The sequence below is a fragment of the Sceloporus undulatus genome, chromosome 9 (assembly GCF_019175285.1).
Source record: "Sceloporus undulatus isolate JIND9_A2432 ecotype Alabama chromosome 9, SceUnd_v1.1, whole genome shotgun sequence".
In the NCBI taxonomy this organism is placed as follows: domain Eukaryota; kingdom Metazoa; phylum Chordata; class Lepidosauria; order Squamata; family Phrynosomatidae; genus Sceloporus; species Sceloporus undulatus.
Window position 1 is genome coordinate 864,493 of NC_056530.1, and position 27,484 is coordinate 891,976.

A 27,484-nucleotide genomic window follows, 5' to 3' on the forward strand; every position below is an offset into this window, starting at 1 on the left:
ATAATAAAAATTAATAAAATAAAATAAAAACAAGCAATAATAAAAATTAATAAAATAAAATAAAAACAAGCAATAATAAAAATAAAATAAAATAAAAACAAGCAATAATAAAATTAATGAAATAAAATAAAAACAAGCAATAATAAAATTAATAAAATAAAATAAAAACAAGCAATAATAAAAATTAATAAAATAAAAAAGCAATAATAAAAATTAATAAAATAAAAAAGCAATAATAAAAATTAATAAAATAAAACAAGCATAATAAAAATAATGAAATAAAATAAAAACAAGCATAGAAAATAATAAAATAAATAAAAACAAGCATAATAAAAATTAATAAAATAAAAAAGCAATAATAAAAATTAATAAAATAAAAAAGCAATAATAAAAATTAATAAAATAAAAACAAGCAATAATAAAAATTAATAAAATAAAAACAAGCAATAATAAAAATTAATAAAATAAAAACAAGCAATAATAAAAATTAAAAAAATTAAATAAAATAAGTATTTTATATTTTAAAAAATAATTTAAAACCCCCAAAATACCAAGGCAGACCTAATGGCCACTGAGTCAGCTCTCCTCCTCCTCCTCCTTCTTCTCTGGCCCAATTCTGCCCTGGCCTTCAGGCACCCTTCCTCCGGCTCCTTCCTCTTCCTCCTCCTCCTCTCTCCCTCCTCCTCCTTAGGATGCCTGGCGCGGGAGGAAGGGAAGCGGGGCAAGCACGCGTGCGCGCGGAGAGAATGGTGCAGGCGCGCGCGCGGAGGGAATGGAGTAGGCGCGCGCGCGGAGGGAATGGAGCAGGCGCCGCGCGGAGGGAATGGGGAAGGCGCGCGCGCTGCCACTGGCCCCTACTGAGGCCTGGGCAGCGCGCAAGCTCTCCCAGTGGGGGCGCGGTGGCAGCGGCGCTTGCCGGCCCGCCGAGGAAGAGGAGGAAGGTGGAGCCGGAGGAGGAGGAGGAGATGGGTCAGCGCCGCAGCAGCGGCAATGGCCGAAGCGGACCCCCCCAAGCCGGGAACAAGGCACGGGTGGGGGCCCAAACCGGACCGTGACCGGGAGGGGCCCCCCGAAACCGTGAATGTCACGGGGGCCGCCGGGTTATGGCAACCCTACCCTAGTCACCCAAACCTGACTTCCTATGATTTTTGTTTAGGATTCCAGCAGTTTATACCTATTTCCACTACAATCCCTTTCCCTTTCTCTCCCCAGGAACCTCTCCTGGCTAAAAAGAAAGAACCCTAGTGGGAGTCAGTAGCCAATCAGGTCTCTCCACTGTCTCTCTTCCCATTGGCTGGGTAACAGAACACTGTGGATATCAGAGCCAATCAGGTCTCTCCACCTCCATGCCTCCCATTGGCTGACATGAACTATCTCCCCTGGAAACAGGGCAGCCATATTGGCAATATAGCAAAGTACACTCACCCCTCCATATTTGCACCTTTGATTATCCATGGATTTCATTAATCCATTCTCTCTACTTAAGGCAACAGAAGGATCTTTGCCTGCCTCAGTTAGCCTTCAAATGGAGCATCTGATCCTTTAGATGCTTCAGGGAACATGACTGTCCATTTGGGAGCCTGTGGGGATGGATGGGGGAATGGTGAAACGAAAAGGAAATACATTGGCAATGGGTTCAGCTCAGGAGATACTGAGGACCACAGTCAGGTCCTTGACAACCTATTTTTTTATCCCGAGTTTCCTCAAGTGAGGTCAAGATGACATACATAGCCATTCCCTTCCTTTCTTCCTGTATTATAAGGGATTGTTGAAGAGACTGTCAAGTAGATTGGTATTGTTATCATCGGCCATCAGTTTTTCCTGTCTGACTCTCTAGAAGGAAGACACTCAACTTCATGACTAACTTCTGGGACTCTAAGAGTGCCCCCATCCTCCTTTATAGCTTTCCCCAGCCTGGGACCTTATATATATATTATGACAGAACTCCTATAATCTAATATGGCCATATGTTGAATTATTTATTTATTTATTTATTTATTTTATATGCCATCTTTCTCCCAAATTAGACCCACGGAGGCTCACAGAAGATACTTAAAAACAACATCAAAACAGTACAGTTAAAACACCGCACGGATATAACAAATGTTGTAGTGCAACACATCTGGAGAGGGCAACCGGATCAATGAAGGCTGCCTTGCCTAATAATATCATGTCATGCCCTTTTTGTTGTGGATCTTAATTTAACAACCCTAGCTGAACATCACAGTTTTTAAAAAAGACATCATGAAACGCAGTGTGAGGAGTAGAAGTGAAGAGGGTTTTTGTGACTTGGGCCTGCTTCCCCATATTTCAGCTTTCCTTGTTTCTTTAGCCCCCAAATGGACCAAACCCTGGTCTCCAGAGTCCTAGCCCAATGCTCAAACTATTAACCATGCTGACAGACAGCTCAGGAGTCTTTCTTAGAAGTAAAGAGAGGGCTCAGCCAGCCAGGGTTGCTATTGCCGTGTGTGATTCAAACAGTTTAGGCAACAAGGTGCTCTGGGGGACACAACTCATGCTTCTAGAAGTGGCAAGTAATTTCAGCTCAATGGTTTCAAAGACAGTTTATTAAAAGGGGGAAAGTAGGACAGGGAAGAGGAACCCCAACCATAAGAATGCACAATGAAAGAGGAAAGATGAGTTTGCAACACCGGTTGGTCTGTCTTCACAGAATCGGAGAGTTGAAAGAGACCCCAAAGGCTGTCCAGGCCAACCCCGTTCTGCCATGTAGGAAGACACAGTCAAAGCACTCCCAAATAGATGGCCATCCAGCCTCTGTTTAAAAACTTCCAAAGGAGATGCCACCACACGCCAAGGCACCATGTTGCCCTGTCGAACAGTTGCTATTGTCAGAAGGTTCCTCCTAATGTTGAGGTGGAATCTCTTTTCCTGTAGCTTGCATCCACTGCTCTGGGTCCCAGTCTCTGGAGCAGCTGAAAACAAACTTGCTCCATCCTTGATGATGATGATGATATTTATTTGTATTGGATCGAGGCGGGTAACAACAAACATAAGAACAATAAAAATAAAACACAACAAATCACAGTAAAAACATAGGAAAACATATAAAATCCAATTCCCTTTCTCTCTCCCGCCTTAAAATAGCATTAAAAACAATAATTCCCAACTGGAGAGTAAACATTCCAAGGGGGTCAATTTGGGAAGGCCTGCCGGAAGAGATCCGTTTTTACTGCCTTCTCAAAGGCCTCCAAAGATGTTATATGGCGGATCTCCTCCGGCAGGTCATTCCAGACTTTTGGAGTGGCAACAAAAAACGTCCTCTGGGAAGTCAATACCAGTCTGGTTTTCTTAGACTGCAAGAGATTCTTCCCAGAGGACCTGAGAGTGCGGGAAGGATTGTATGGGAGGAGGCGTTCCCTCAGGTACACTGGACCCAAGCCATGTAGGGCTTTATAGGTAATGACCAACACCTTATACTGTGCCCGGAAGCTAATAGGCAGTCAGTGTAGGGATTTAAAATAGGTTAGGATCAAATTTGGAACTCCCTGTCACCAATCTGGCTGCCATATTTTGGACCTATTGCATTTTCCGAACGTGGCATGAGGGTTGCCCCATATAGAGCGCATTGCAGAAACCGAGACGAGAAGTTACCAGTGAATGTACAATCATTTCTAGGTTTTCCCGTTCCAGGGAGGGTCGTAGCTGGCGTATCAGCCGAAGCTGATAACAGGCACTCCTGGCTGCCGCATCCGCCTAGGATGACAGCTGAAGCGACGAGTCCAGGAGTATCCCAAGCTGCGGACGCAGTCCTTTAGGGGAAGTGTGACCCCATCCAGAACTGGAGAGCTTATCACCATTCCCGGATTAGGATTGCCTATAGCGAGTACCTCCGTTTTATTTGGATACAGTTTAAGTCTATTTTCTCTCATCCAGTCCATTACTGACTTCAGGCAGTCATTCAGAGGGGAGATGCCATCCTTGGTCACCGAAGCAGTCTGAGACATGGAGAAGCACATTTGGGTGTCATCAGCATATTGATAACACCCTGCCCCATGTCTCCGGATGATCTCACCCAGTGGCTTCATGTAAATGTTGAATAGCATTGGAAACAGTATCGCACCTTGAGATATGCCCGAATTGAGCTCCCTCTTGGCCAAACAACTGTCCCCAAGTGACACCATCTGGAACCTTCCAGAGATGTAGGACCAGAACCACTGCAAAGCAGTGCCTCTAGTTCCCTCTGGCGTTCCAGAAGGATGCCATGGTCTATGGTAATGAAGTGAGAGGTCCAAGAGCACCAACAGGGCCCCACTTCCCCTGTCGATGCCCAAATGGAGATCATCGACCAAGGGACCATGCAGTCTCCACTCCATATCCTGACCTGAAAGCAGTGGTTGCATAAGCTTTCATAGACTTGAGTTGATTTCCTCAGAAGCACCTGTGAAAGTCTACGAAAGCTCATACTACTAGTTTCTTTCTTTAAATTAGTCTCAAAGGAGCTACAAATCCCTTTACACACTTGACTATACCATGTTCCTCTTCACTACCCCACCTGGAAACTACTCTGGTATTCTCTGGTATCACCATATATACTGGACTATAAGTTGACTTCATGTATAAGTCAAGGGCAGGTTTTGGGGCCAAAATTATGGATTTTGATATGACCCGTGAATAAGTCATGGATTAAAGTCTACTAAATGCATCTGAGGAAGTAGACTGAAGTCTACGAAAGTCCATGCTGCCCATTTCTTTCTTTCAGTCAGCCTCAAAGGTGCTGCAAGACCTCTCTACATACAAATACATGGGTGCTGGGGGGCAAAATAATTAAGTAGGAAGATCGGAAAGAAAGGAAGCATCTATAAATGATAGTGACCATTCACAAAGCATCCTGAGACAGGTAAGGCCATTCGCACCTGTGTTCCTTTAACAGCAAACCCAGTTCCAATCTGCCATCTAGCGGACACAGACCTTCGACTCCCAATTTCTTCTTCCCTGATAAGGCAAGGCTTATCTTGTTTCTGGCACTTTCTTCATTTAAAAGATCTGAAAGCTATTTATTGCCTGGGTTAATGAACTAGGCCGACCCATCAGAAGGATGAAAGCCATTGCTTCTATTTTGGACAGGCAGAAAAGAAAAGATATAGCAATCAGGCAGCAATTCTTTCTTTCAATCAACATAATAAGAAATCGCAGAGCCTAGTTCTTCAACACTTTCCAGTCATGGATTGTTTAAGTGGTTTTTTTATAGATGTTAAAGATTTTAATGTTATTACCTTAACTTGTATATTTAGTTTTTGGGTTAGTTGGGATAAGGAGATAGAGGATTTTAATTGCATGTCATTTTGTGATTTTATGGATATTATGTTATATGTTCCATGTATGTAAGCCGCCTTGATCCACTGGGAGAGGTGGGGTACAAATAAATGTATTATTATTATTACTATTATTATTATTATTATTATTATTATTATTATTATTATTATTTCCATGTTCAGAGGTCCATTGGGTGAGTCTGAGCCTGCCCTGCAGGGTTGTTGTGAGAATAAAATGGCTGGGTAGATGGAGAGAATGGGGAAGTGGGTTGAATGTTGGATTTAGGACTCTGTCAGTTTTCAGCTCAGCCATGAAACCCATGAAACCTTCAGCCAGTCACACTCTCTCAGCCCCAGAGGAGGGCAATGGCAAACTGAGGCTGCATTACTGTTCTTCTGAATACATCTTGCCAAGAAAGCCCCATGATAAAAAAAAGCCAATGCAGTTCTAGGCTGCATCAGTAGAAGTATAGCTCCAAGGCTGAATCCACACTGGAGAAATAACCCGGTTTGGCCCTGCTTTAACTCTTTCTGGCTCAAGGCTATGCAATTCTGAGAGTTGGAGTTTGTTGTGGGGCCCAGAGCGGAGCTTTGCAAAACTACAAATCCCAGGATCCCACAGGAATGGGGCTATGGAATCCTGGAATTTATAGTTTCACAAAGCTCTCCAAACCTTCCTTCCCAAATTGCTTTGCAAAATACAAATCCCAGGATCCCACAGGAATGGGGCTATGGAATCCTTGGACTCATAAAGTTCTCTAAACCTTCCCTCCCAAGGTGCCTCTCAATACTACAAATCCCAGCATCCCACAGGGATGGCTCTATGGACTCTCATGCTTTGTAGTTTCCCAAAGGTCTCCAACCCTTCCCTCCCAGCCCCAAGGTGCCTCTCAAAACTACAAATCCTAGGATCCCAAAGGGACAGGGCTGTGGAACCCTGGGCTTTGTAGTTTCCCAAAGGTCTCCAACCCTTCCCTCCCAGTCCCAAAGCGTCTCTCAAAACAACAAATCCCAGGATCCCCCAGCCTTGAGCCGCGGCTATTAAAGCAGTGTCAATCTGCAATGAAAGATACTTGGGAGGGGGCGTGGCTAATACTTGGGGGCGTGGCTAATACCTGGGAGGGGCGTGGCCAATCCCTGAGAGTGGCGTTCGAATCGAACCTTCAGGGAGGAGGAGTGAGTTTTTTTGCGCGTGTTGCTTTGCCTTCCGCGGAAGCGCGTCCTCCCGGGCTTTCCGTAGCGTCACGTCACGTGGTTTGCTCACCTGGGGCCCAGGTGAGGGCGGAGCCGGAGACGCCGTTCACCTGGCTGGGCAGGTAAGGCTAAGGCGGGGCCGGAGGGGGGCCGTTTGTGGCGCTGAGGATCCGGAAGGGCAGACAGACCCCCGGCAGAGACTCTCCAGCCAAGGAAGAAGGAGCCCCTTCAGCAAGACCTGGCCTTCTGCCTCACAGGTAACAAGCTCCCTTGATTACCATTATCATCCACAGTACATAAGCCAAGAAGGAGAGGGACCCAAGGGAAGGAGAAAGGGAAGAAGAAGTAGGGAAAGGTGGTCGTTTCCCCCCTCAGTTTCTTTTCCATCAGAACTGCAGGACAGGTAATACAGTTTATTATTGTTGTTGTTATTATTACTACTATTATTAAAGTACATAAACTGTACATAAAACAAGAAAGAGGGAACCCCAGAAAAGGAGAAAGGTAACAAAAAGGAGAGGGGGGGAAATCCCCCTCGTTTTCTTTGCCTCAGAGCTGCATGACAGGTAATGCTATTTATTATTGTTATTGTTATTATTGAAGCTTTCCAAGTGTATAAAATGAAAGAGCAACAGTACATAAAACAAGGAAGGGGAGAGGCCCAGGAAAAGAATAGAGAAAAGGTAACAACAACAAAAAGTAGGAAGAGATATTATTATTATTATTATTATTATTATTATTATTAATAATATTAACAGTACATAAAACCAGAAAGGGAGAATCCAAAGGAAAGAATAAAGGTAACAAAATATAGGGGGAAATAGTTTATTCCCACTTTCTTTTTAATCAAAGCTGCGTTACAGATAATCCTTTTTAATTGGCATTTACAAATATAGAAAACAAAACAACAGTGCATCAAACAAGAAGGAGAAAAGCACAAAGGACAGAATAGGACAGTAAAATATAGAAGTATTTAAATCACTTTTTAAAATCAAAGCTGCGGTTCAGTTTTGCTTTTCCTTGTATGAAAAGCCAAGGAAATAATGATTTTCAGGTCAGGTGCCACTTACCTTGTCAGAGGTTTGCTTGTGTTTGTGGGAGATGTTGCTTTTGGGTAAATCATACAGGGAACTGTTTTAAAAAAGCTTTGATTGTGGGAATGTAAGTGGTTTTAGGTCCAAAACACACTGTAGAAATAGTCCACTTTGAGGCCGCTTTAACTGCCCTGGCTCAGTGCTATTAGGGAATCCTGGGAACTGTAGTTTGGTGAGGCATTTAGGCTCCTCTGTGAGGGAGGTCTGTGTCACAGCAAACTACAGCTCCCAGGATTCCCCATGTAAAGTGATTTGAAACTGGATTATTTCTGCAGTGTGTTTTGGACCTTGGATCCCAATGGCAGAACCTGACTGCCTCCCGCCTTTTCCAGACAGGATGACTGGAAGCTCTATTGATTTCACTGGGGTTACTCCTGAGTAGGGAGGGTCAAGACTGCATCTTCAGCTCAGAGGTTTACTGATGTTTCAGATCTGGAAGTTCAGCTAATCCAATGCAGTGCTGTCTCCATGTCTATAGTTCTACAGTCCAGCAAAGGCCCATCTTGGTCAGCTTTCTGCTCCTACTGTGACCAACCACATGCCTTTGGGAATCCCCCAAGCAAGGCAGCCTTCTACCCAGCATACAGACTTAGACTGAAGGTAACGTATCTTCATTATGACTAGCAGCTGCTTATAGCCCCGTCTTCATGAATTTGTCTAATTGACTTCAAAAACCGCCACTTTATTTGGAAAACCTCTTCATCAATCTGTGTGTATAATTTACGGCGATCCCATGCATTTCATATCCTTTTCTTAAGTCCAAAACACACTGCAGAAATAATCCAGTTTGAGACCACTTTAACTGCCCTGGTTCAGTGCTAGGGAATTCTAGCAGTTGTAGTTTACTGAGGTGCCAGAGCTCTCTGATAGCGAAAGCTAAGTGTCTCACAACACTACAGTTCCTAGGATTCCCTAGCATTGAGCCAGGGCAGTTTAAAGCGGTCTCAAACTGGGTTATTTCTGCAGTGGGTTTTGGACCTTAGACAAGGAATAATGCTCAGGATAATTACTCAGAGGTGGTTTTGCCGGTTCCTTCCTCTGAGTTACAGCCTGCAGCAACTGGTATTCATTGGTGGTCTCTAGGGTATTTAAACCAAACCTTCCTCAATCAACTTAGTCCATATTACCAGCACCTTTGAACATATACATTCAGTCTCTCTTCCTCTTAGCATGCAACTTGTATTAAATTGCAAGCAAAGCCTTGTGTTTACTGCTGTTCTCTCCAGCTTCCTAAAGGGCAGAGCACCTCTGTAATGTTACTTTTGCATTCAGCATAACTGCCATGCTTCTAGTTGTGCATTGAAAGAAAGCAAATATTCTAACCTTTGGGACTACCCTGACTGAAAGATATGGAGAGAAGAGTACAGTGGACCCTTGTTATACGCTGGGGTTTGGTTCCAAGATACTCCATGTATAACAAAATCCGTGGATGCTCAAGTCCCATTAAATATAATGACATAGTGTCCCTTATAAAAAATGGAAAATTAAGGTTTGATGTTTAAAATTTATACTTTTTTGAACATTTTCAAACTGTGGGTGCTTGAATCCATGTATAAAAAATCCATGTATTAGAAGGGCCAACTGTATGTTACAGGGTAACTCACCTGCATGAAGACAATGTAGTATGTTGCCTCTGTACATATATGGTTTAAGCTCTACAAGAGATAGCTAGAACAGTCAATATGCACTCCACCAGCTTAGTGCTGATTATTGTATTTACAAAGGCTATAGTTGTGGGGTCTTTTCTAAAGTATTTGAAATAGTTGGTTATTGACTTTGGTAGTTGGGTGGTGGATTACATTTAATACTAAAATGCATGTGTCTTAGGTTAGTGACAAGGAGTATGCATGCATGGTGGGTGCGGGTAATTCCCTCAAGGAATTTTTTTCTAAATAACAATGAGCAGGGAAGGTTTGATCTGATAATTCCCGAATCATTTGCAAATGGGATCATACAGTGAGATCTTCTGTTTGTTCAATGCATACCTGTTGACCTTATTGCCTGTAGTGGAGATCACCTCCTTGTACTGCATTGCTTAGTGGCCATACTCCTTAACTGTTCTGATTCTCAAGGACACCTCGACTTGAGCCTAACTTCTTAAGCCACACCTTGTTCTCCTAGCAAAGCTTTTGAGTCTTACGATGTAGTCATGTTCTTTAGAACATCACTACATCTGTAACAATGTCAGTTAGAAATGGTTGATGTCAGCAGGTTCTATGCTCAGCTGCCTTTCTGTCCAACAAACTTCAAACTGTTTATTTCTTGAAGGAATCCCATTGTATTAACATTCAAAATCAATATGCAGTCAGTGTGTCAAATCAGTTTAAATGGTTGCCCACTCCAGCTGCATTATATCTCATGGTATCATCATTAGAAATGACTGTGGGATGTTAGCAGAAAGGGCTTAACGTGTTTTGTTAATTATAATACTTTGGTGCTCTTGCTCACATTTTGTTGGTGGCTCCTTCATTGATGATCTTTTGGAAGTTAACATTGCCTTTCCCAGCCTGGCACTTTCCAGATGTATACTGATGCCACAATCTGACTTCTGCCTGGGGATGGTGGGGTTTATAATTCAGCACATCTGGAAAGTGCCATATTGGGGAAGCCTGTCCTTAAAGCATTGTGTCGAACAAACTGTGCAATTAGGATTGTCTTCAGAGCTAAGCACAAAGAAAGTGGACCTTCTCTGCACTTTGTGTTGTGCTTTGTCCTGAAAGGCTCAAGTGAACAATGCATGGACAGCTTCCTGCCTTAGCTCTGAAGACAGTGGTATCCAGAGCAAGTCCTTGCTTTTGCAACCTGCACATATGGATTCCAAGTAGCAGTGTTGTATGCATGACACACAGGCTTATTACTTATGTAGTACCAAGAAAACCATAGCCACAAAGAGGCTCCTGGTTTGCATAAAATTTGTATAAGCACTTTTATATGCAAATGCACATTAGAAGTAATTACTGTATTTGAAATAGGAGTACGCTGGATTTTCCCATAGACGGGAAGACTGTGATCTGAGGATCTGTGTGTTAGCTGCTTAGTCCACATTGTTACTGTGGAACTTTCAGCGCCTGTTTTCCCTTGATACGTTCTTTATTCTCCAGCTGAACTTGGATTTAGGTTGGATAGCCCTGCAGATAAATAAGGGACACTTTGTTCTGACAGCCCTTCAAATGCAGGACTGTCCTCTGTAAAGTAAGACACATAACCACCTGTAGTACCACAACACGATTATTGCTGCGAGAGCTCAGCAATTAATAATCCATGTACAGTTCACTGTGCTGAACATCTTGACTCCAGGTTTTTAGCCCTGAAGGCTGTAAAAATAAGCTCGAAGGTGTGTCAATAATGCTGGTGAATAGCTTAGGGACTGTTAATGAAAGTGTCAAAACCCTTTATTAAAAGCCCTTGCAGATCAAAAAGATCACAACTTCAGCTACAACTTTTGTCACAACTTTCCTACCTCTTTTCTTTATTTCCAGCCTCATGTGATACACTTATAGGAATATTGTCAATAAGGAAGAACCTATTTTTGCATTTTTGGTTTTAACCATATGAAGCAGCATAATTTATGAAGGCTAGACACATTTTTAAACTAAATATTTTGCACTCAGCGCAAGCAGACTGAACTCTTAAGTCACAGTTTGCTGATAAAGAATTAGGTCTCGCTGTGTGTGTACATAATGAATATACATAATCAAAAATGCATCTGAATGAAGATACACAGTCCTGTGCATATATGTCAGTAGATCTCTTTGTGTTCGGTGGTGTGTGCTAAGTGTTTACAGAATTGCTGTCTCATTTTATAGAACACTGGTTGCTATACTGAAACACTTTCTTCCTGGAACATTCTGTATTCTTTCATACTGGTAGTGATATCCCCATGGTTTCTCTAGTTTAACTAGTGCTTAGATCCCCGTTGGGAATCTTTGAAGAAATCCTGCTTGTTAGTATAGATCAGTGATGGGCAACCGCAAAAGATTCAATAACCATTTTCCAACACCATTCCATCTGATAAAGAGTGTACCAGCCACTTGTGACAAAACCAGAAGTAGCTGGGAAGTCACTTCTTATTTCTCAAATTGGTTTGGGGGCTAAAACAGTATGTTGCATTATAGCCAAGAATTCAACCACTGGGGAAATCTCTTTTCTCCCCTTTTTTTAAAGGAAAAATATATTTCTGGCAATTGAAGGGCTCTAGGAGCTATACAAAAACTCTCACTTGATGCAAGTAGCCAGGAGTCTGAGCAGTTCCTCCCCTGGTATAGATATACTGAACTCATTGGATCACCATTGGGAAACAGGGCACTTTCCTATGTTCCTGTTAGCAAGGAGACTGGTTAAAAATGTCTCCATGACCATTATGAATCTCTGTAGATGGCCATTCTCTTACCTCCTTACTTATCTGATGAGAAGATTATGAGGATGACATGGGATAATCTCTATAAATTTTCATATATGTTGATATATAATCTTCATATATGATGATGACCTGGGCTGCTTGGCAGAAAGTGTAAATGATAAGGAAGTACAAAAGGTTTGTGATGATTCTATGAAGTCCATATAGTCTCAACCTAATGCCATGAAAATGTCCAAAATTGGCATAATGTTTACCAGGCTCACTGTACTTAGAAGCACTCTACATATGCTGATGCTTTATTGATAACTAAATAGCATGGCATTTTTAGATGGGGAACTGGCATGGTCGTGATGGCTTTAGCAATGTGGGGAATGTTTGGAAACTGGGCATATAAATGTCAATATTATAGCAATGCTGTTGGTTTCCAGTTTGTTTCTGGAGTTAATTCAAAGTTCTGGCAAAATCTTTAAGTCTTCAGCAACTTCAGTGCTTGGTGTTAAAGGCATCAGTTATTCAAGACCATGATCTCTAGTTCTTTGAACAGAAATTCTCATTTCACTTAGGTCTTAATGTGAGACCCTGCTCTGTGTCCTTCTTTACTGTCAAAACTGAGTGACTATATAGTATATGGCTTTGTTGGCACTTAGACCAAATTCCAAAATTCCCATCTCCAAGAACCCTGTATCCTCTGGCTTTCCTGGCCTTCAAGCATTTTGTGAAATCGTTGCTGTTTCAGAGCATGTTTGGGAGTGGGCACGTGGTCGAGTGTGCCATGGCACTGCTTAAACTGTCTCCAGGATTTGCACCAGGTGTGTCAAGTTATTGGAGTCTTAGGTTTGTTGGTTTTGTTAATGTGATTTTTAGCAGTTGGTGTCCTTGTTTTGTTTTCCATTGTCTAGATGCCTTGAGATGGCCAAATGATACAAACATCTTCACATTACTCTTTCGTGGTGGCCTTCTGTGCCTCTAAATCCGGTTCTGCCACTCTTTTGCACAGTATGACTGGAGGTATGACTTATGGGGCAAAGAAGATTTGCAACATTTGGTGACCTCTGGAGGAACGGAAACAGCCATGCAATATGAGGCATGGTGTGATGGCTGTCCTAAACAGCAGACAATGTGTGTGACTTAACATTTTTTTAAAGAAGCAGCAGCAAATCAGGTCTGCTCTCCATCCTTCAGGAGGGTCTCCTGAGTGCGACTGTTGGATCTCTCCCATTCATTTCATTGAGACCTGTGTCTTATCCTGTGACTTATGCCTCTCATTAATAAGTAAAACAGTGGTAAAATCTGGGTTTCCTGGCTCTCCAGTGCCAAAATGTCTTTCTGTTAAAAAATAAAAGTTTTTAAAATTGATTTAATTCATCAGTATTAGAACAGGAAGAGAGTATAAATAAAAAAAAAACTAAATGGAGAAAATTAGTATCCCATATATAATAGTGTTATAAAGTCTGAGGCTTCTCTACAAATTGTGCCAAAATGTCATGGACTAGTCCTGTGGAAGAAGGAACTCCTGTTATATTTGCCCAGGTGTCTTATGAAAATACTGGCATTCTCTGATTCCCCCTTTCAAGTCTGATTTGATGGAAAGCCATGCCTCACAGGTAAAGGATGGGGTGCTCATAGAATAGAATCATAGAGTTGGAAGAGACCCCAAGAATCATCCAGTCCAACCCCTGTCTGTCATGCAGGAATACAGAATCAAAGCGCTCCTGACAGATGGCCATGCAGTCTCTGTTCAAAAGCCTCCAAAGCAGGATATTTTATTACACCCTAAGGCAGTGTATTCCACTCTCCAGCAGCTCTTACTGTCAGGACATTCTTCCTAATTATTAGGTGGAATCTCTTTTCCTGTAACTTGAATCAATTGCTCCATGTCCTCTAGCCTCCGGACTCAATATGACATCCCTTCAACAGGGCTATCATGTCACCTCTTAACCTTCTCTTCCCCAGAGTAAGCATACCCAGCTCCCTAAACCACTTCTCAACTGTGTCAATTTCCCTCAAGTGCATCAGTCTGATTTATACAGCACCAACTCATGGTTTGGCCTTGTGGCAGAACTGTTCTGTTATTTCTTGATTATTACACGTTATCCACCTACAATAGAATAGTCTTTTGTAAAATGTAAGCCTCTTGATTTTTTTCATGGTCTTTTAAAGTGATTAGATGAAGGGGAGAATTCAAAGATATAGCCAGGTTAGTCTGTAGAATCAGTGTGTAGAGAGGTCCTGTAGCACCTTTGAGACTAACTGAAAGAAAGAAGAGTTATTCTGTAGCTGTCTGTTTTGATAACCTGAAACTCCCTTCATCATGGGCTGTGCTGATAAGGTGATTGGTTGCAGTCCAACAATGTACAGATGGCTGCAGTTGCCTAAATCTGGTCTAAAGAAAATAAGTCTTTTTCGTCCATTAGGCCACCTCTGACAGAACCACTCTGGAATTCCTTGTGCCTGCAAAGAGCAACTGATTATTTTATGGTATTCTCTCAACCTTTTTCTTAAACAAATAAGTATTGAAGCCTCCTAACTGTTATGCATGAATATCTAGCCCAGCCCTGTGATTGGATAAAGTGAGGCATTTGCCTTGGGCAATTGATTTGGGTGTCATTAAAGGACAGTTGTATCTTTACTGCTAGAAAGCAGCCCTTGTGGGATTTTTGGCCTCAAGTACCAGAATAAATTAACTAGCTTTTGGTGCTGCTGCAGTCACTAGGACTTAGAGTGGAGTCTATTTGCTGTTCTAGTTTGTGCAGCAAAATATTTTGAACCTGCATTCCCTGAGTGGTGCAGCGTTTTTTTCTTCCTTTAAATCCCTCCTACAAGGATTAAAATCCCTTTTCATTAGTGATATTTTTCTTTTTCTATCTTAGGTTTGGGCACTTATACATCGCTGCTAAAAAGAAACACACATTGTCCTGTGAGAGAGCCCTTCAAAATAGAGAAACATCCACTATAAGACAGTTACCCTACCTTTCATCCTCATCTGTAACTGCATTTGTCCAACACTAATTTTTACCTACCTTTTTGGGATACATACATTCTAAAATGTAGGTGAGCCAATATAGTGTTCTGCTATCAGAATGCCAGAGAGCAAGTCTAATATCCCCACTCAGCTGTGAACCTCGCTGGTTAAGCTTAGGCTAGTCACTGTCTCAGCCTGACCGATCACACAGGATTGTTGTAAAGATAAAAATGGAAGGGAAAAAGCCATTATGTCACCTTGAGTCTACAAGAGGAAAGTCAAGATGCAGAGGTAACTATTAAAAATGTGAAGGATAATGCTTGAACTTTTGAATTAAACCTTTGTCTCTCCATATCTCTCTTGTATTCCCTGTTGTCTGTTTTAGACTTTAAACTCCTTGGAAACAGGGGCCTGCCACCTTTGATCTGTGTAATGTTAGTAAATGCCAGGTAGGCTGATAGCTCTTCCTAAATATCTGATGGCTTTATCTGTTCAATATCCTCCTCTGAATCAATTTACTGTTAAACTCTCTTTTTTTTGTCTCTGAGCATAGGATCTTCTGAAATGGATGAAGCAACAGTTTAGGGTCTCACATAATCCCAAAGAAGGCAAAACAGAAGGTAAATCATTCAAAATACAGGACTTTGTGAATGAGATGAGACAAAGCAAGGGATGGAGTGGAGCACAATGAAGTTGTTTATATGTCAGCGATGGGGTCCTCAGGCCTAACATAGGAACTGTGGTGGTTATCATGTTGGGGTCACATACCAGCAATGAGGTATCCCTTGCCTACTTCCAGATGCAGACCCACCTATCACTGGCACACTTCCCTGACATTTTACCAAAAGTGGGGCAACCAAATGGGAAGGGGGGCAGTTTTCACCATTATGACCATCCCTTGACCTACTACTGAGTTTCGGTGCACCAGAAGTGATGTTGCATCACTTCTGGGCAACATTTTGGTCATTTCTCAGCTTATTTATGAGGTTTTATGAGGCTGGGCACCTGTGAGTTATTCTGAGCTATTTTGACCACTTTGTAGGTTTAAAAAAGTCAAAATTGACAACGGCCCCATACAGACTGCCAAAATAAAGCTGCTTCGGGTCACTTTGGAGGTATGCTGTTTAAATGATGCATGCGTCATAAGAGTCTGGAAGCTGCGCCAGAGCTGTGTTCCAGTACTTAGGACTGGATTGTGGCTTTAGTGCTGCTTCCGGACTCTTAGGAGGCATGCATCATTTAAACAGCATACCTCCAAAGTGACCTGAAGCAGATTTATTTTGGCCTGTCTGTATGGGGCCAAAATGTTACTTTATTTACAGGGGTTTTGCGATCACTATTGCAGCTGTCATACCAAAAAGGATTTTAGGGGAGTGTACAAAAAAATTAAAAACCAGTGCGCAATTAACAAATTAAAATCAAACATAATTAAGAGCTTCATAGAATTGTAGATCTTCAAACTGTGACCTAGCATTTACAAAATACAATTCAAAAGATCTGTTATGTTCTTAAATAGCTGTGCAAATTAAAATAGGTTTTCACTTGGAATCAAAAGGATGCACCAGTTTGTGCTAGGCAAATCCATTAACAGATCATTTCTGCCACAACTGAAGTCTTTTAGGTGCTACACATTTTGATGTCATCTGACACCTATATGTAGTATTGTAGGATGAGAGAGTGAGGTTCATGGCCAGTGCTTGAAGGCAGTCGTTAGAAATTTAACAGTCCCTGTGTAGCAATGGTAGACTATAACCTGGGACAGAGAGTAGCAAAGACAACAGGGCCCAAATTCAATCATTGATCCCAGTTGGCTCAAATTGATTGAATCAATGGAAACTTGTTAAATCAACACTTACGTATGTATGTTCCATTGTTTCATTGGGTTTGGTATGATTAGGACTAACAGTTGCCCTTAGGCCATGATCAAGGCACAGTGAGCTAGGCAAAACAAATCGATAACACTTTGCCTGTTGAAGAGAGTTTTCCAATGTGTAATGATGGTAGGCCAAAGGTGCCTTAATAATAATAATAATAATAATAATAATAATAATAGTTTTTATTTATATCTTCCCACCTCTCCCGATGGATCCTTCCTTTCAGTGGGAGATGTATCTGCACAAAAGTCTGTAGTATAGAAAAGTTACTTTTCTGGATTACAACTCTCACAATCCTCTAATCATCCTGATCATTAGCCATACAAATTGTAGTCCAGAAAGACTTTCCCAAGCTCTACAAAAATCACACATGGAAGAGAGAGTAGGTTATGTGTCAAAGAAATGTCAGGATTCAGAATATGATAGTGGATGTACTGACAATATTTCCCAAGCCTTGCTAGGAATTTGTTCCCTGCATCTCTTTGGCCCACATGTGATTCTCTCTGTTTTGCGTGACTTTGTGTACAACAGGTATTGTAGAGCACAAGTAACACAGAACAGAAAGAACCTTTACTGTAAATAAAAATCTTGATCTAGTTTTTGATCTCTTTCTCTTCTGGTGCTGCTATTCAGAGAGAATGTGTGTCTTTGTGTTTCCCCATTCCAACCTCAGGAGTTTAAAGGGTGGCAAGTCATGCTTGGAAGAAGACAAGTGCATCGCCAAAATCTAAGTGACTGCCACCAGCCCCATGAAGATGTGGCCGTCTCTCCAAAGATCATTACACCCAGGGGGAACAACATCAACCTGGAGGTGTTCAGTGGCTCCACACCAGAGCTCAAGCTGACCCGCAAGACAGCACGGGATAGAAAGAACTGTAAAGCTGATCCCAAAGACAGCAATGGGAGGGAGGGAGAAACAACCACCTTTATCTCTGGCACTGCAGAGGATCCCCAGTCTGTGTGCTGCCCCAGCCTTTCTCGTGCTTGGAGTGCGTACAAAGCAATCTTCTGCTGTATTGTGACTTGTGGGGGCTGCTTCAAGGACTGCAGGCCCCAAATCCCATACCCGTACAATGAGGCCTTGACAGATGATGTCAAGAATCGCGAGTGCAATGGACGCTCACCAAACAGCCCAACCAGTAATTCTCCCACCGAAAAGAATGGGAGTCACACCAAAAAGAGCACAGTGGGCAGCAGTTTCAGCTACCCAGATGTGAAACTGAAAGGGATCCCAGTTTTTCCGAACCGGAGCCCTGGCTCTCACACAGACACTGACTCCTGTTACAAGGAGCCTCTGCCAGAAAAGAGTCCCTGGACCAACCTAGAAAAGCAGCATCCTCCCAGTAGCCATCGAAGCTCTGAGGAACATTATTCCTTCCATGAATCAGATCTCGAATTTGGTGAGCTGAACAGCTCCATGTCCAGTAGGGAGATCGATGTCTTGATTTTCAAGAAACTGACCGAGCTTTTCAGTGTCCACCAAATTGATGAATTGGCCAAGTGTACCTCAGACACGGTCTTCCTGGAAAAGACCAACAAGATCTCTGACCTCATCAACAGCATCACTCAGGACTATCACCTGGACGAACAGGATGCTGAGTGTAGGCTGGTTCGGGGGATCATTCGCATCAGCACACGCAAAAGCCGGGTCCGGCCTCGTATCTCTGTCCCCACTCTCCCGAGTCAGGAAGAGAATGGCAACCGGGGCAACCCACCTGACAGCGGCAATGAGACTATGTTGGCATCTGTGCTCACTAGTGAAGAAGGTACGTATGATCCTCCACTCCATGTCGGGAACAAGTGGGAAAAAGAGAATGCTACAGAAGAGAGGTTGCCAAAATGATCAAGGGGTTGGATGGCTAACCATGTATGCGATGCCATATTTTACCATCTGTGCCATGGCTGTCCCTGACCCAGTGTGCCCGATTCTTCTGCAGGTGCGTCATTTCGTATTCCAGAACTGTTTGATTCCTATTTATTGCAATTCTGCAATGGATGCCTTGATTGTATACAAACAAGAAAACTATCGCCCCTTTCCTGGACTGCAGAATGGAACAGACCTTTTTTTCCAAGATGCAAACTGAGCAAGGCTCCACTTGCCTGGGGACAGTTTAATTGAGGAAACAAATCTCTGTGCTTAATTCTCAAGCAGGGTGCTATATTGCAAAGTCTGTTATATGTAGGCTGGTCCCAAAGATTCTCTTATAGTAAAAGATTTCACAATAGAAAATTTTGTAGACCCCATTTAAAGAGGAGACTTGGCCAGTAAAAAAAATTAAGTTATATTCAAGGTCAGAGATTCTGCAGTCATCTTTTTCCACACAGTGGCAAGAAAATAGCGTACTTCCCAATGTAAGTGCAGTTATTTTAAACTTTAACACCAAAGTCAATAGGTAAATGATGTTTACAAAGTAGGTCTGCACACCTCCCTGTTGAAGTAAGATTTGTAAATACAAAAACAATAGCTATTGTTGAACTTCTTAGGGGACCAAACTAGAGATGGCACAAGAGATCTAATATGCTCTCCCATGGTTCTTTATTTTAAACCAAATAGCAATGGGATGGAGGAGTGAGATCAAGATGATAACTCTATGCTTTATTTCTGCAATATGGGTAGGAAACAAAATGAAGTAAGTATGGGTTTTGCTCACATAAAGGTTCACCTTTCATAGAACATGGCTTCCCTCTTCGCTGATTCACATATTAAGAGTAATGGAGCTTGGGTTGACAAGACCAGAGTGCTGAAACCCTTTGAATAACAGGATTGATGATTTTATCTGCCCGCTGTTTCTAGATTGACCATTCTCCCTGAACATAGCCTTCATAGGAGTATGGGGGAATGGATTTTTTCCCCAGTAGCAGCATCTGTATAATCTTGGGCACTACTCCGCTTGTAATGTAAAGTAAGTTGGAATGCTTGATTCCTGAACGAACAATTAAGTCCTATTAGGTTTACAAATGATCTACTTCTAGCAGAGATGAAAAGTGCTAGAACTGGTTTGATATGGATCAAGACAGCTGCCTGCATTTTTGGATTTTCCTTGGGGGCATGGCTGTCATGAATGCCTGCACCTCAAAATTTAGCATAATCCTCCTCACTAAAGCCAAGCAAGCTTGGTTTCTCTACCAAATAAGATTGCCAGGGAGTGGTAATTGACTACAATTCCCATTTAAGAGTGAATCTGTATGAAATGTGTATTGCAAAAATGTATTTGCTGTCTTCGTTGGTGTTGTTTGTGTGCTGTATCAAACTGTATCAATCACACTAAAATATGTAAAGAAACTCTGTGTGCCTTCAAATGCCAACATTTTTGTTACCCATTTTCCAGATTTATCTGTTCAGATATCTGTAGAAACCACAGCAGATGTGAAAGCCAGGAACATGAGGCATGGGCTTTATAGTGCTGCAGGTAAGCTTCCTTAACAAACTGAACCTTATTAGTGGTTATGTTTTGTTCTGCAGTACAGTACTCAGACCCTAGCTTTCCCAGCACCATCTTAGAGTGATCTGAAAATGCTCCTAACAGAACTAATTAGGAAGATTGTTCCAGGACAGTACTGATTGTTACTAAGGTATTAACTTCATTTGTATGTGAAATAACTGCATGGGCTCTATTTAAGTGTTCAGGTTACACAGTGTTTCATTGTTTGAAATGAGAGAACAGGGGTTTGCCCACAGTTTCCAACTCAAAGCTTAGAGAACTATTTTGCAGAAAGATGAATGCAATGACACACTGAAGCCATCCATAACCAAGTGGGTAGATGGGTGTTCTGAGTTCCAGAGATCATTCTACTACTGCTCATTTATGGTTAACTGCAGTACTGTATGTCATTGTAGCCATTCTTTTTCAAAATAGCTCTCAAAGTTTGTCCTAGCCTTGTTGTCGGTGCTTTTGTAAGGACCTCTGTGGTGGGGAGCCTGCTGTAACCATGAACATTCCCCCTCACCGTGGTTGACTAAATGAAATTTACCACCACTGGAAAAAACTGTGCCAACTTTCCCAATCCAGTCCGTGCCCTCCAGTTGGTTTCAGTTAGAAGTCCAGTCAACCCTAGCTAATATGACCAGTGGTGGGAGGATCATAGGAGTAATAAACCAAACCATGTGGTCAACACCAGGTAGAGAAGGCTGGCCTATGCACTTAAGAAAATATTCCCTCTGTAAACATGCCCTCCACAACATGGAGAGCAGACGAAGGGTTTAAACACAGTTAGGGGATAACACCACTGAGAAGGCCCTGTTTCCTTTTCCATTCCAGCCTAACTAATCTTACTAGTAGTCTCACAAGCAGGATGACTGAAGATCTTAATGTATAGGCAAGATCATATAAGTGGAGGTAGTCTTTTTAAAGAACCTTTTAAAGAATGTTTCCAAACTATTTATGTCTTCAGAGATTAATACCAACACTTTAACTTGAGTCTGGAAATGTCCTGTTAACTTTGTGCCCCAGCCTCCTCCGTTTCAGTAAGATGGTAGGCCACTTTGCCGCTGTATTTACATATTGATTTACTCTTTCAGTGCTATTTATGATGAAGGGTAGAAAGAGGCTTGAGTTGAGGGAAGGAGATTTAGCAAACAGATTTACACAGGGTTTTGCAAGTTTGACTCATTTGAATTCTTGGATGTTCATGTCACTAAAACAAAATAAAACTCTCAATGGATAAATTAGATACACTTCATTTTCAGGGTCTTGGCCCCCTGAGCATCCTTCCTAATAAAATACACCTTTCCAACTGTGGGCTTGCTGAGCTGTATGATGTATGCAAAAAACTTTTTTGTAATGTTGTTATTTTTCTGCTAGCCATGGAGAGAGGCAAAGCACTATACAAGGTATGGAAGCTCTGCTCTTGGGCTGCTGGAAATGGTGCTCCAATACTCTGCTGGCTTCTGAGGTTTCTTAGTTACCTGTGTACATTTTCAAGCCTCTTTGCACAGCCTTAAGGGCTAGGAACTTGCTCTTGTTTTTAAAAGGCCAACTGAGATTCTTCAGATTCTGAACTCTGTCCTATAATATCCGTTCCCATAAAAGCAGAGTGCCTGGGTGAGGTAAGGGAGGCCTTTGGAAATCTTGAATAGTCATGGTTATACTGCCTAGGTCAGACTGTAATTTTAAATGCTAGGTTAAGTGGGATGCAAAGAATCTCAAGGTTCCTTGTTCTTGCTCAAAGGCAGGTTCTAGCCCTCATGGCTGCAGATTTTGAGTAGGCTCGGCTGCTTGCATTGGATTATAGGGCATTGCCATGTACCTGAACCCCTTGCCTTTTCAGAAATACATTTTCTTCCCTTTTCCAAGGTACTTTAAAACAGGGGTAGGCAAATGTTAACACAGTGGGATCTACTTGTGGTCTCTTCCAATTCTATGATTCTATGTTGTTGTTTTTTAAGGTCCCTCTGCCTGAATCAGGTGTGAAATTCTAGGTCAATGACATACACCTAGAATTAAGAGGAAGTATGTCTTTAAACCAGAAAATGGGATGACAGTTTTATTTTATTTCTAGAGCCCAAGATCCACCAACCAGAGCCAAGTACAAAAGACATACAGTACTCTAAATATCAAGGCTCCTGTAAGCACATCATGAACCTAAAAATGAGTTCTGAATCTGAATTGAGCTCACAGTCCTTTCACATAAAAATCTACTCGGTGTTACCGCACACATTTTATTTTAGCAGTTTGGGTTAAGTGGTAGAAGTCATATTATTTTTGCAACTGTTATAAACAGTTGAGAGTCAGATAGTCATCCCACTCTACTGTGAGTTACCCAGGCATCTATTAGTACCTGCCAATTTACCTGCTGCTTACCCCTGCTTTAAAAAGATGCCACCTCTTCTGTGGTTCTCCTCTTCCTTTTTTTCCCCATCTGCCTCCTGTTCTTAGGGTTGAAGTGAGTGCCACATGGAGGAGGATCGCTGATGTGCCTTATGTGTTAGGGATTTATAACTCTAACCAAATTTAATAGCATCTAAAATAGCTCATAGTCAAGCCACATTCTTTAAGCGTAATTCAAGAATGGTTGGGTGAAGTTCTATGTTTTTATGTAAAATCTTGGGATAGGTATAAACATGGCATTGGGTCTTCCATACATCCACAACTCCACAAGTGTGAGCATGGGATTTGGTGGAGAATGTTGGCCTTCATTTGTTTGTCAAGTGAGGAACTAGCTTTTTCTGCTAGTACAAAGAGACACTTAAAAACATGCAGTAAAACCTTAGCAGAATGACCTCTGTAGTCTGTTAGGCTTTAGTGCTCCTCTCTCTGGCAAGCAGAAACAAGTTTTATTTTTTAAAGAATGATTTTAAAACATTTTTGCATTGATACAGACAGATCCTGTTTTTTACACCATGAGTTTTGAGTACAGTAAATTAAAAATGGAGACCTCTTTTGGAAGGAAAAAAATGCTATTGGTGGTGTTTCATCAATATTTTGACAGACCAAGCCTGTCAGTTTGTGCCATTTCAAATACTTATTAATCACAGTGTATAGAGAGGGTGATCTAGTATTGTTAATTTATTTTTATTTATCTCAAGCATTATTTTATTTTATTTATTAATTTCATTGCTGCAACAAGGAGGTTTAAAGTCTAACCATGTGTGCACTTTATAATGCACTTTCCTGAAAGGGTGACCTTCAAATCTGGTGGACTAAACTCCTACCATTCTCAGCCAGCCTTGCCATTGTATTCTAACTCCTCTAGGCTATGAAACTCATGCTGCTGGCTTCTTTCTTTCAGTTAGTCTCAAATGTACTACAAAATTTCTCTCCTCTTGAGGGTGTCATATTGAGGAGAGCTATTGTATAACAATTGGCTTCATATTGCAGTGTCTTAAAAGAATGTAAACCAAAGCAAGTTTGCACCACTTGTTCCTGAATTGTCCCATTTATTTTATTTTATTACACAGAATTTGAACATATCAGAGCAGATAATAAAATATATCTGATTACAGTATAATAGTCCAGCTAATATACGTACTGTATATGTATTCCCAGGCTTTGGTGCAGTGTGTATAGTTCATTGTGAGCTTTTAAAAAAATTCTCCCCTTCTCTATCCCCAGGTTCTCCATTGAGCAGAGGCTCTTCTTACCAAGACACAGAGACAGATTCTTCTGGAGCTCCTCTACTTAAAGCATATTGCTGAGAAGATGGACCTTAGGAACATCAGTGGGCAACAAATCCATTGGGGCGAGTTCCTGTTTTATGAACGACAAGAACAGTCCCGCTTATTGGTTTGATCTTAAAGATCATCTTGCCTCATTTTAACTTAAGTTTTGAGAGGCCCTGACAAACAGGTCTAGAAGGAAAATACATCCATATCCACAGATTCATTATCCACAGATTCAACCATTCATGGCTTGAAAAAATTATGAATTCCAAAAAGCAAACCGTGATTTTGCCATCTTATATAATGGACACCATTTTACTATGTCGTTATATTTAATGTGACTTGAGCATCCATGGATTTTGGTATTCGTGGGGATCCTGGAACTAAACCTTAGTGAATATCAAGGACCCACTGGAGCAGGCAAAGGATAACAGCCTGTACAGTAGGAGCAATCCATTTTGCCTTCTAAGGACTGTTGCAATTTTCCAAGTTCAATTTGCTGAAAATGTGCCTTCAGATGTCCACTTGGTGCCTTTGTTTTTTGGGGGGATAACCTTCATCTGTCAGCACTAGGGATGTTCACTGTGTTTAGCAATTATTCACTGTGAATAGCAATTATGGCTTTTTACACATGTTCTTCTATGTGATCATTCCAGATGCAAAAGCCAAAGGACATGAATACTCTTGCCATGCAAGATTCCACATTTTGACTTTAGTTTTTCTGATGGTGCTTGTCCATTTGATGGTACATGAAGATTTGGAGGGCTGGTTTCTATGGCTGCATGCCATGTTTTAACCTAAAAGTGCCTTGACAGCATGCAATAACAAAGAGTCTTCAGGCAACATGTTATTTGGGATGATCTTCCAGAAGTTTCAAGCTATGTTAACTCAAGCCAGTTGACATTAGTTGCAAACATGCTGGCCAAGATCTGAGTTTGTGTGGATTGTTGGCTGATTGTAAGAACAATGTTTCAGTTAACTGCCAACCGTCTTTTAGAGTCAGGAATCAAAGTTGGAATTGAGCAAATTGTTCTTTAGTAGTCCTATTGAAAACAGTGAGGCTGAACCAGAATAGATGGTCTGTGGGTTGCAGTTGAATACCATGGGATGTTGCTTCAAATGAAATATGTCAGTTCCTCTTTTCACTAATCTTATCCCTCCCTTCCTTTCCAGAGTTAATTCTTGGCAAGTAAGATAAGCTGGTTTATAACCAAGCAAATCATAGTTTTCATTGTAATTGCCAAGCTCAAGAATGCCATTGAGAAACTCTCCCTGATAAGTTTTGGCTATTAGAGAGGAACAAGGACTTTGAGGGAGATGGATAGGAATTTGCTGTATATCTACAGAGGCAAATTGGTTTCAGACTAATTCGTTTTATCTCCTCTTGAAGAACAATAGGAACAGTAGTTTAAGGCAACCCTTTTGGGGATATTCATCTGCAAAACTGAAATACCCAAGGTTGCTTGGCTGAAAGCAAGTTAAAAAGTTTGAAACTGGTTTTAAATTTGTAGTTCAGATGTGTCAGATAGCTCCCGAGAGAGTACAGTTTTCATGAAAGCTATGCTTTCAGTGTAATGCTTCAGCTCTATTTTGCTTCCCCTTAAAAGTTGCAAAAGGGACTGTGATGTAAATAGAATTGTCCTACCACTGGTGTGGGTACTTTCACCAACATCTGGACATAACCTTCTACCATTGTACAGTTAGAGTCATCTCTAGAGTTGTATCCTTGTCTTTGCTTGAGCAGCAGAATTGCTTCAACTTAAGAGAAAGTTAGAATGAATCCTAACAGGACCAATTGTGTATATTGTAGATATAACAATGCAAGGTAAAGTTTTAACACTGGATTCTTGTTTCATGGGGACATACTCCCTTCCAAATGCAAGAAATTTGCTTTAAGACTCGCAACTCACAGTTCCAGCTGTGGGAAAGGGAGAGACCCAAGTTGTCACTAGACATGCTGCCACAGGGTCCAGGGCACCACACCTTGATCAACTCCCATCAATACACCTGAGCTCATGGGCAACAATGTGGCTTTTTCAGATCCTGCTTTCCTAATCAGGTCCTATTTGGCTGCAACATTTGATCTGAATTAATGTGGTGGTGGCTATAGAAATGGTGGCCACAATCCCAGAGCCCAATAAATTTGCAGATCATTGAGGGGGATGAGGGTATGTATGCCTGCATGCACTCATACACAAAGTAGGAAGAACATATCCCACCCATCCCAATTGCCACTCAAACTAAAAGATCAACACAGGCAAACTCCATCTTACTCCTTTTTTCCCACCTTCCAGCCCATGAAGCCTGCCAGGTGGCTCTGTATTCTTCCCTTGCCTGGGGCAGAAAAGAAATCCTTAGCTTGCCATGTTCCTTTGTACAACTGATATCCTTTGGGTCACTGGCCATTTATTCATTCTGAACTCAATCTTGACCACTCTTGGTGTGTAATTTTTGTCTTTAAATGCGCACTCTAAATTGTGACTAACACAATGGGAGACATGGTGATAAACCTGTGCTGCTTTTTTTTTTCTAATGTGCCAATTGAAATGTCCCTTGTTGCCTCACTTCTGCACTTTTATGTCTCATATGAACCTTGGCCTGTCTGGAGGAATGGTTTAGAAATGTAGGGCATGGTGGCTATTACTGAATCTTAGGTAACTTTGATTCCTCTTGTGCTTTGGCATTTTTTTTAGAATGAGGAAATTAGCCCTTTTTGTTTAAAAACAAAACTCTTTATGTTTCTACAAAGCTTGCTCTCTTCCATTTGTACAAAGGGACTAATCTAAAGGAGGAGGAGGAGGCAGCAGTTAAGAAAGAGTGAATACTCTGCCTTTTGTAAATAAAAACATCACTTTTACAGAGTAGTATAATGACTGCTTCTGGCTACATTTGGAAATAAAATCTGAAACATGTATTTGAATGTGTGTTTTTTCTAAAGGGCAAGAGAAAAAGTGCACCACGTGAATGTGCCTTAGCTGAATCAGAAAATTGCTTTGTCTAGTCCAGTACTGTTTATTCTGCCTGAACTACTGTAACTACGGTAGTCTCTTTTTTAGGAGACATGTGGGAAACTAAATGAGTGCTTCACTGAAGGAAAGGCTGCTCTCTGCTTGTTAAAATTAAGTAGTACTGGCCATGCTAGAGAGAGAAACTGATGTGTGGTGGTTTGAGTAGGACTCTGGGAGGCCTCAGTTCTAATCCCTGCTCAGTCATGGAAACCCCGCAAGTTGCCTTGGGCAAGTCACTCTCTCATGCTCAAGGGAAGACAATGGCACATCTCCTTGGACTCATATCACAAAAAACCTGTGATAGGATTTCCATAAATCAGAATGCATATCAAGAAGAGCTGGCCTTGTTGGCTGTAGATCCTGGGAGTTATCAAATAACTTTTCCAGGCTCTGACAAGAACAGTCATGCTATATCAGAACTGTTGTTTCTCACAATGGCCAGCCAGAAGCCTCTGGAAACTCCACAGGCATAATAGCATCCTCCAGCTTGTGTTCCCAGCAAACCGATGTTCAGAGGCATGCTGAGAAACCATCTCCCCAGTAGCCTTAGGGTTGCCATAAATTGGGAATGACTTGAAGGCACACAACAACAACATGTGTGCATATACTGTATATACTTATAC

At 41.6% G+C, this 27,484-nt stretch overlaps 1 protein-coding gene and 1 long non-coding RNA gene across 6 annotated transcripts in view; one reads left to right on the forward strand and one right to left on the reverse strand.

Annotated features, from left to right (window-relative positions):
- LOC121915104 overlaps nucleotides 1-1,233 on the reverse strand; it is a 7,020-nt gene extending 5,787 nt beyond the window's left edge. Inside the window, exon 1 of the long non-coding RNA XR_006100647.1 lies at nucleotides 1,175-1,233. This is a non-coding gene — a long non-coding RNA (uncharacterized LOC121915104). The remainder of the gene's footprint in view (nucleotides 1-1,174) is intronic.
- A 4,625-nt stretch (nucleotides 1,234-5,858) lies between these two features.
- Nucleotides 5,859-26,767, forward strand: KDF1 (keratinocyte differentiation factor 1). 5 transcript variants are annotated; one of them, XM_042440708.1, is made up of 9 exons: nucleotides 5,859-6,589; nucleotides 6,761-8,161; nucleotides 12,818-12,926; nucleotides 14,333-14,396; nucleotides 15,266-15,329; nucleotides 15,434-15,500; nucleotides 17,428-18,520; nucleotides 20,084-20,164; nucleotides 23,807-26,767. In XM_042440708.1, the coding sequence occupies exons 7-9, from the start codon at nucleotides 17,449-17,451 to the stop codon at nucleotides 23,887-23,889; spliced, it is 1,236 nt and encodes a 411-aa protein (XP_042296642.1). In that variant the 5' UTR covers nucleotides 5,859-6,589; nucleotides 6,761-8,161; nucleotides 12,818-12,926; nucleotides 14,333-14,396; nucleotides 15,266-15,329; nucleotides 15,434-15,500; nucleotides 17,428-17,448; the 3' UTR covers nucleotides 23,890-26,767. The 5 variants fall into 5 exon arrangements, with proteins under 5 accessions (XP_042296642.1, XP_042296643.1, XP_042296641.1 ...); XM_042440709.1 differs by lacking the exons at nucleotides 12,818-12,926; nucleotides 14,333-14,396 and having other exon boundaries at nucleotides 6,761-6,870; nucleotides 8,040-8,161; XM_042440707.1 differs by lacking the exons at nucleotides 12,818-12,926; nucleotides 14,333-14,396.
- The last annotated feature ends 717 nt before the right edge of the window (nucleotides 26,768-27,484 follow it).

Bases quoted from the DNA above. Each gene is read 5' to 3' on its own strand.
- KDF1 (XM_042440708.1), top strand. From the start codon at position 17,449: ATGCTTGGAAGAAGACAAGTGCATCGCCAAAATCTAAGTGACTGCCAC. The intron at 18,521-20,083 runs GTACGTATGATC...CCCATTTTCCAG, and splicing joins TGTGCTCACTAGTGAAGAAG to ATTTATCTGTTCAGATATCT. The intron at 20,165-23,806 runs GTAAGCTTCCTT...CTCTATCCCCAG, and splicing joins TGGGCTTTATAGTGCTGCAG to GTTCTCCATTGAGCAGAGGC.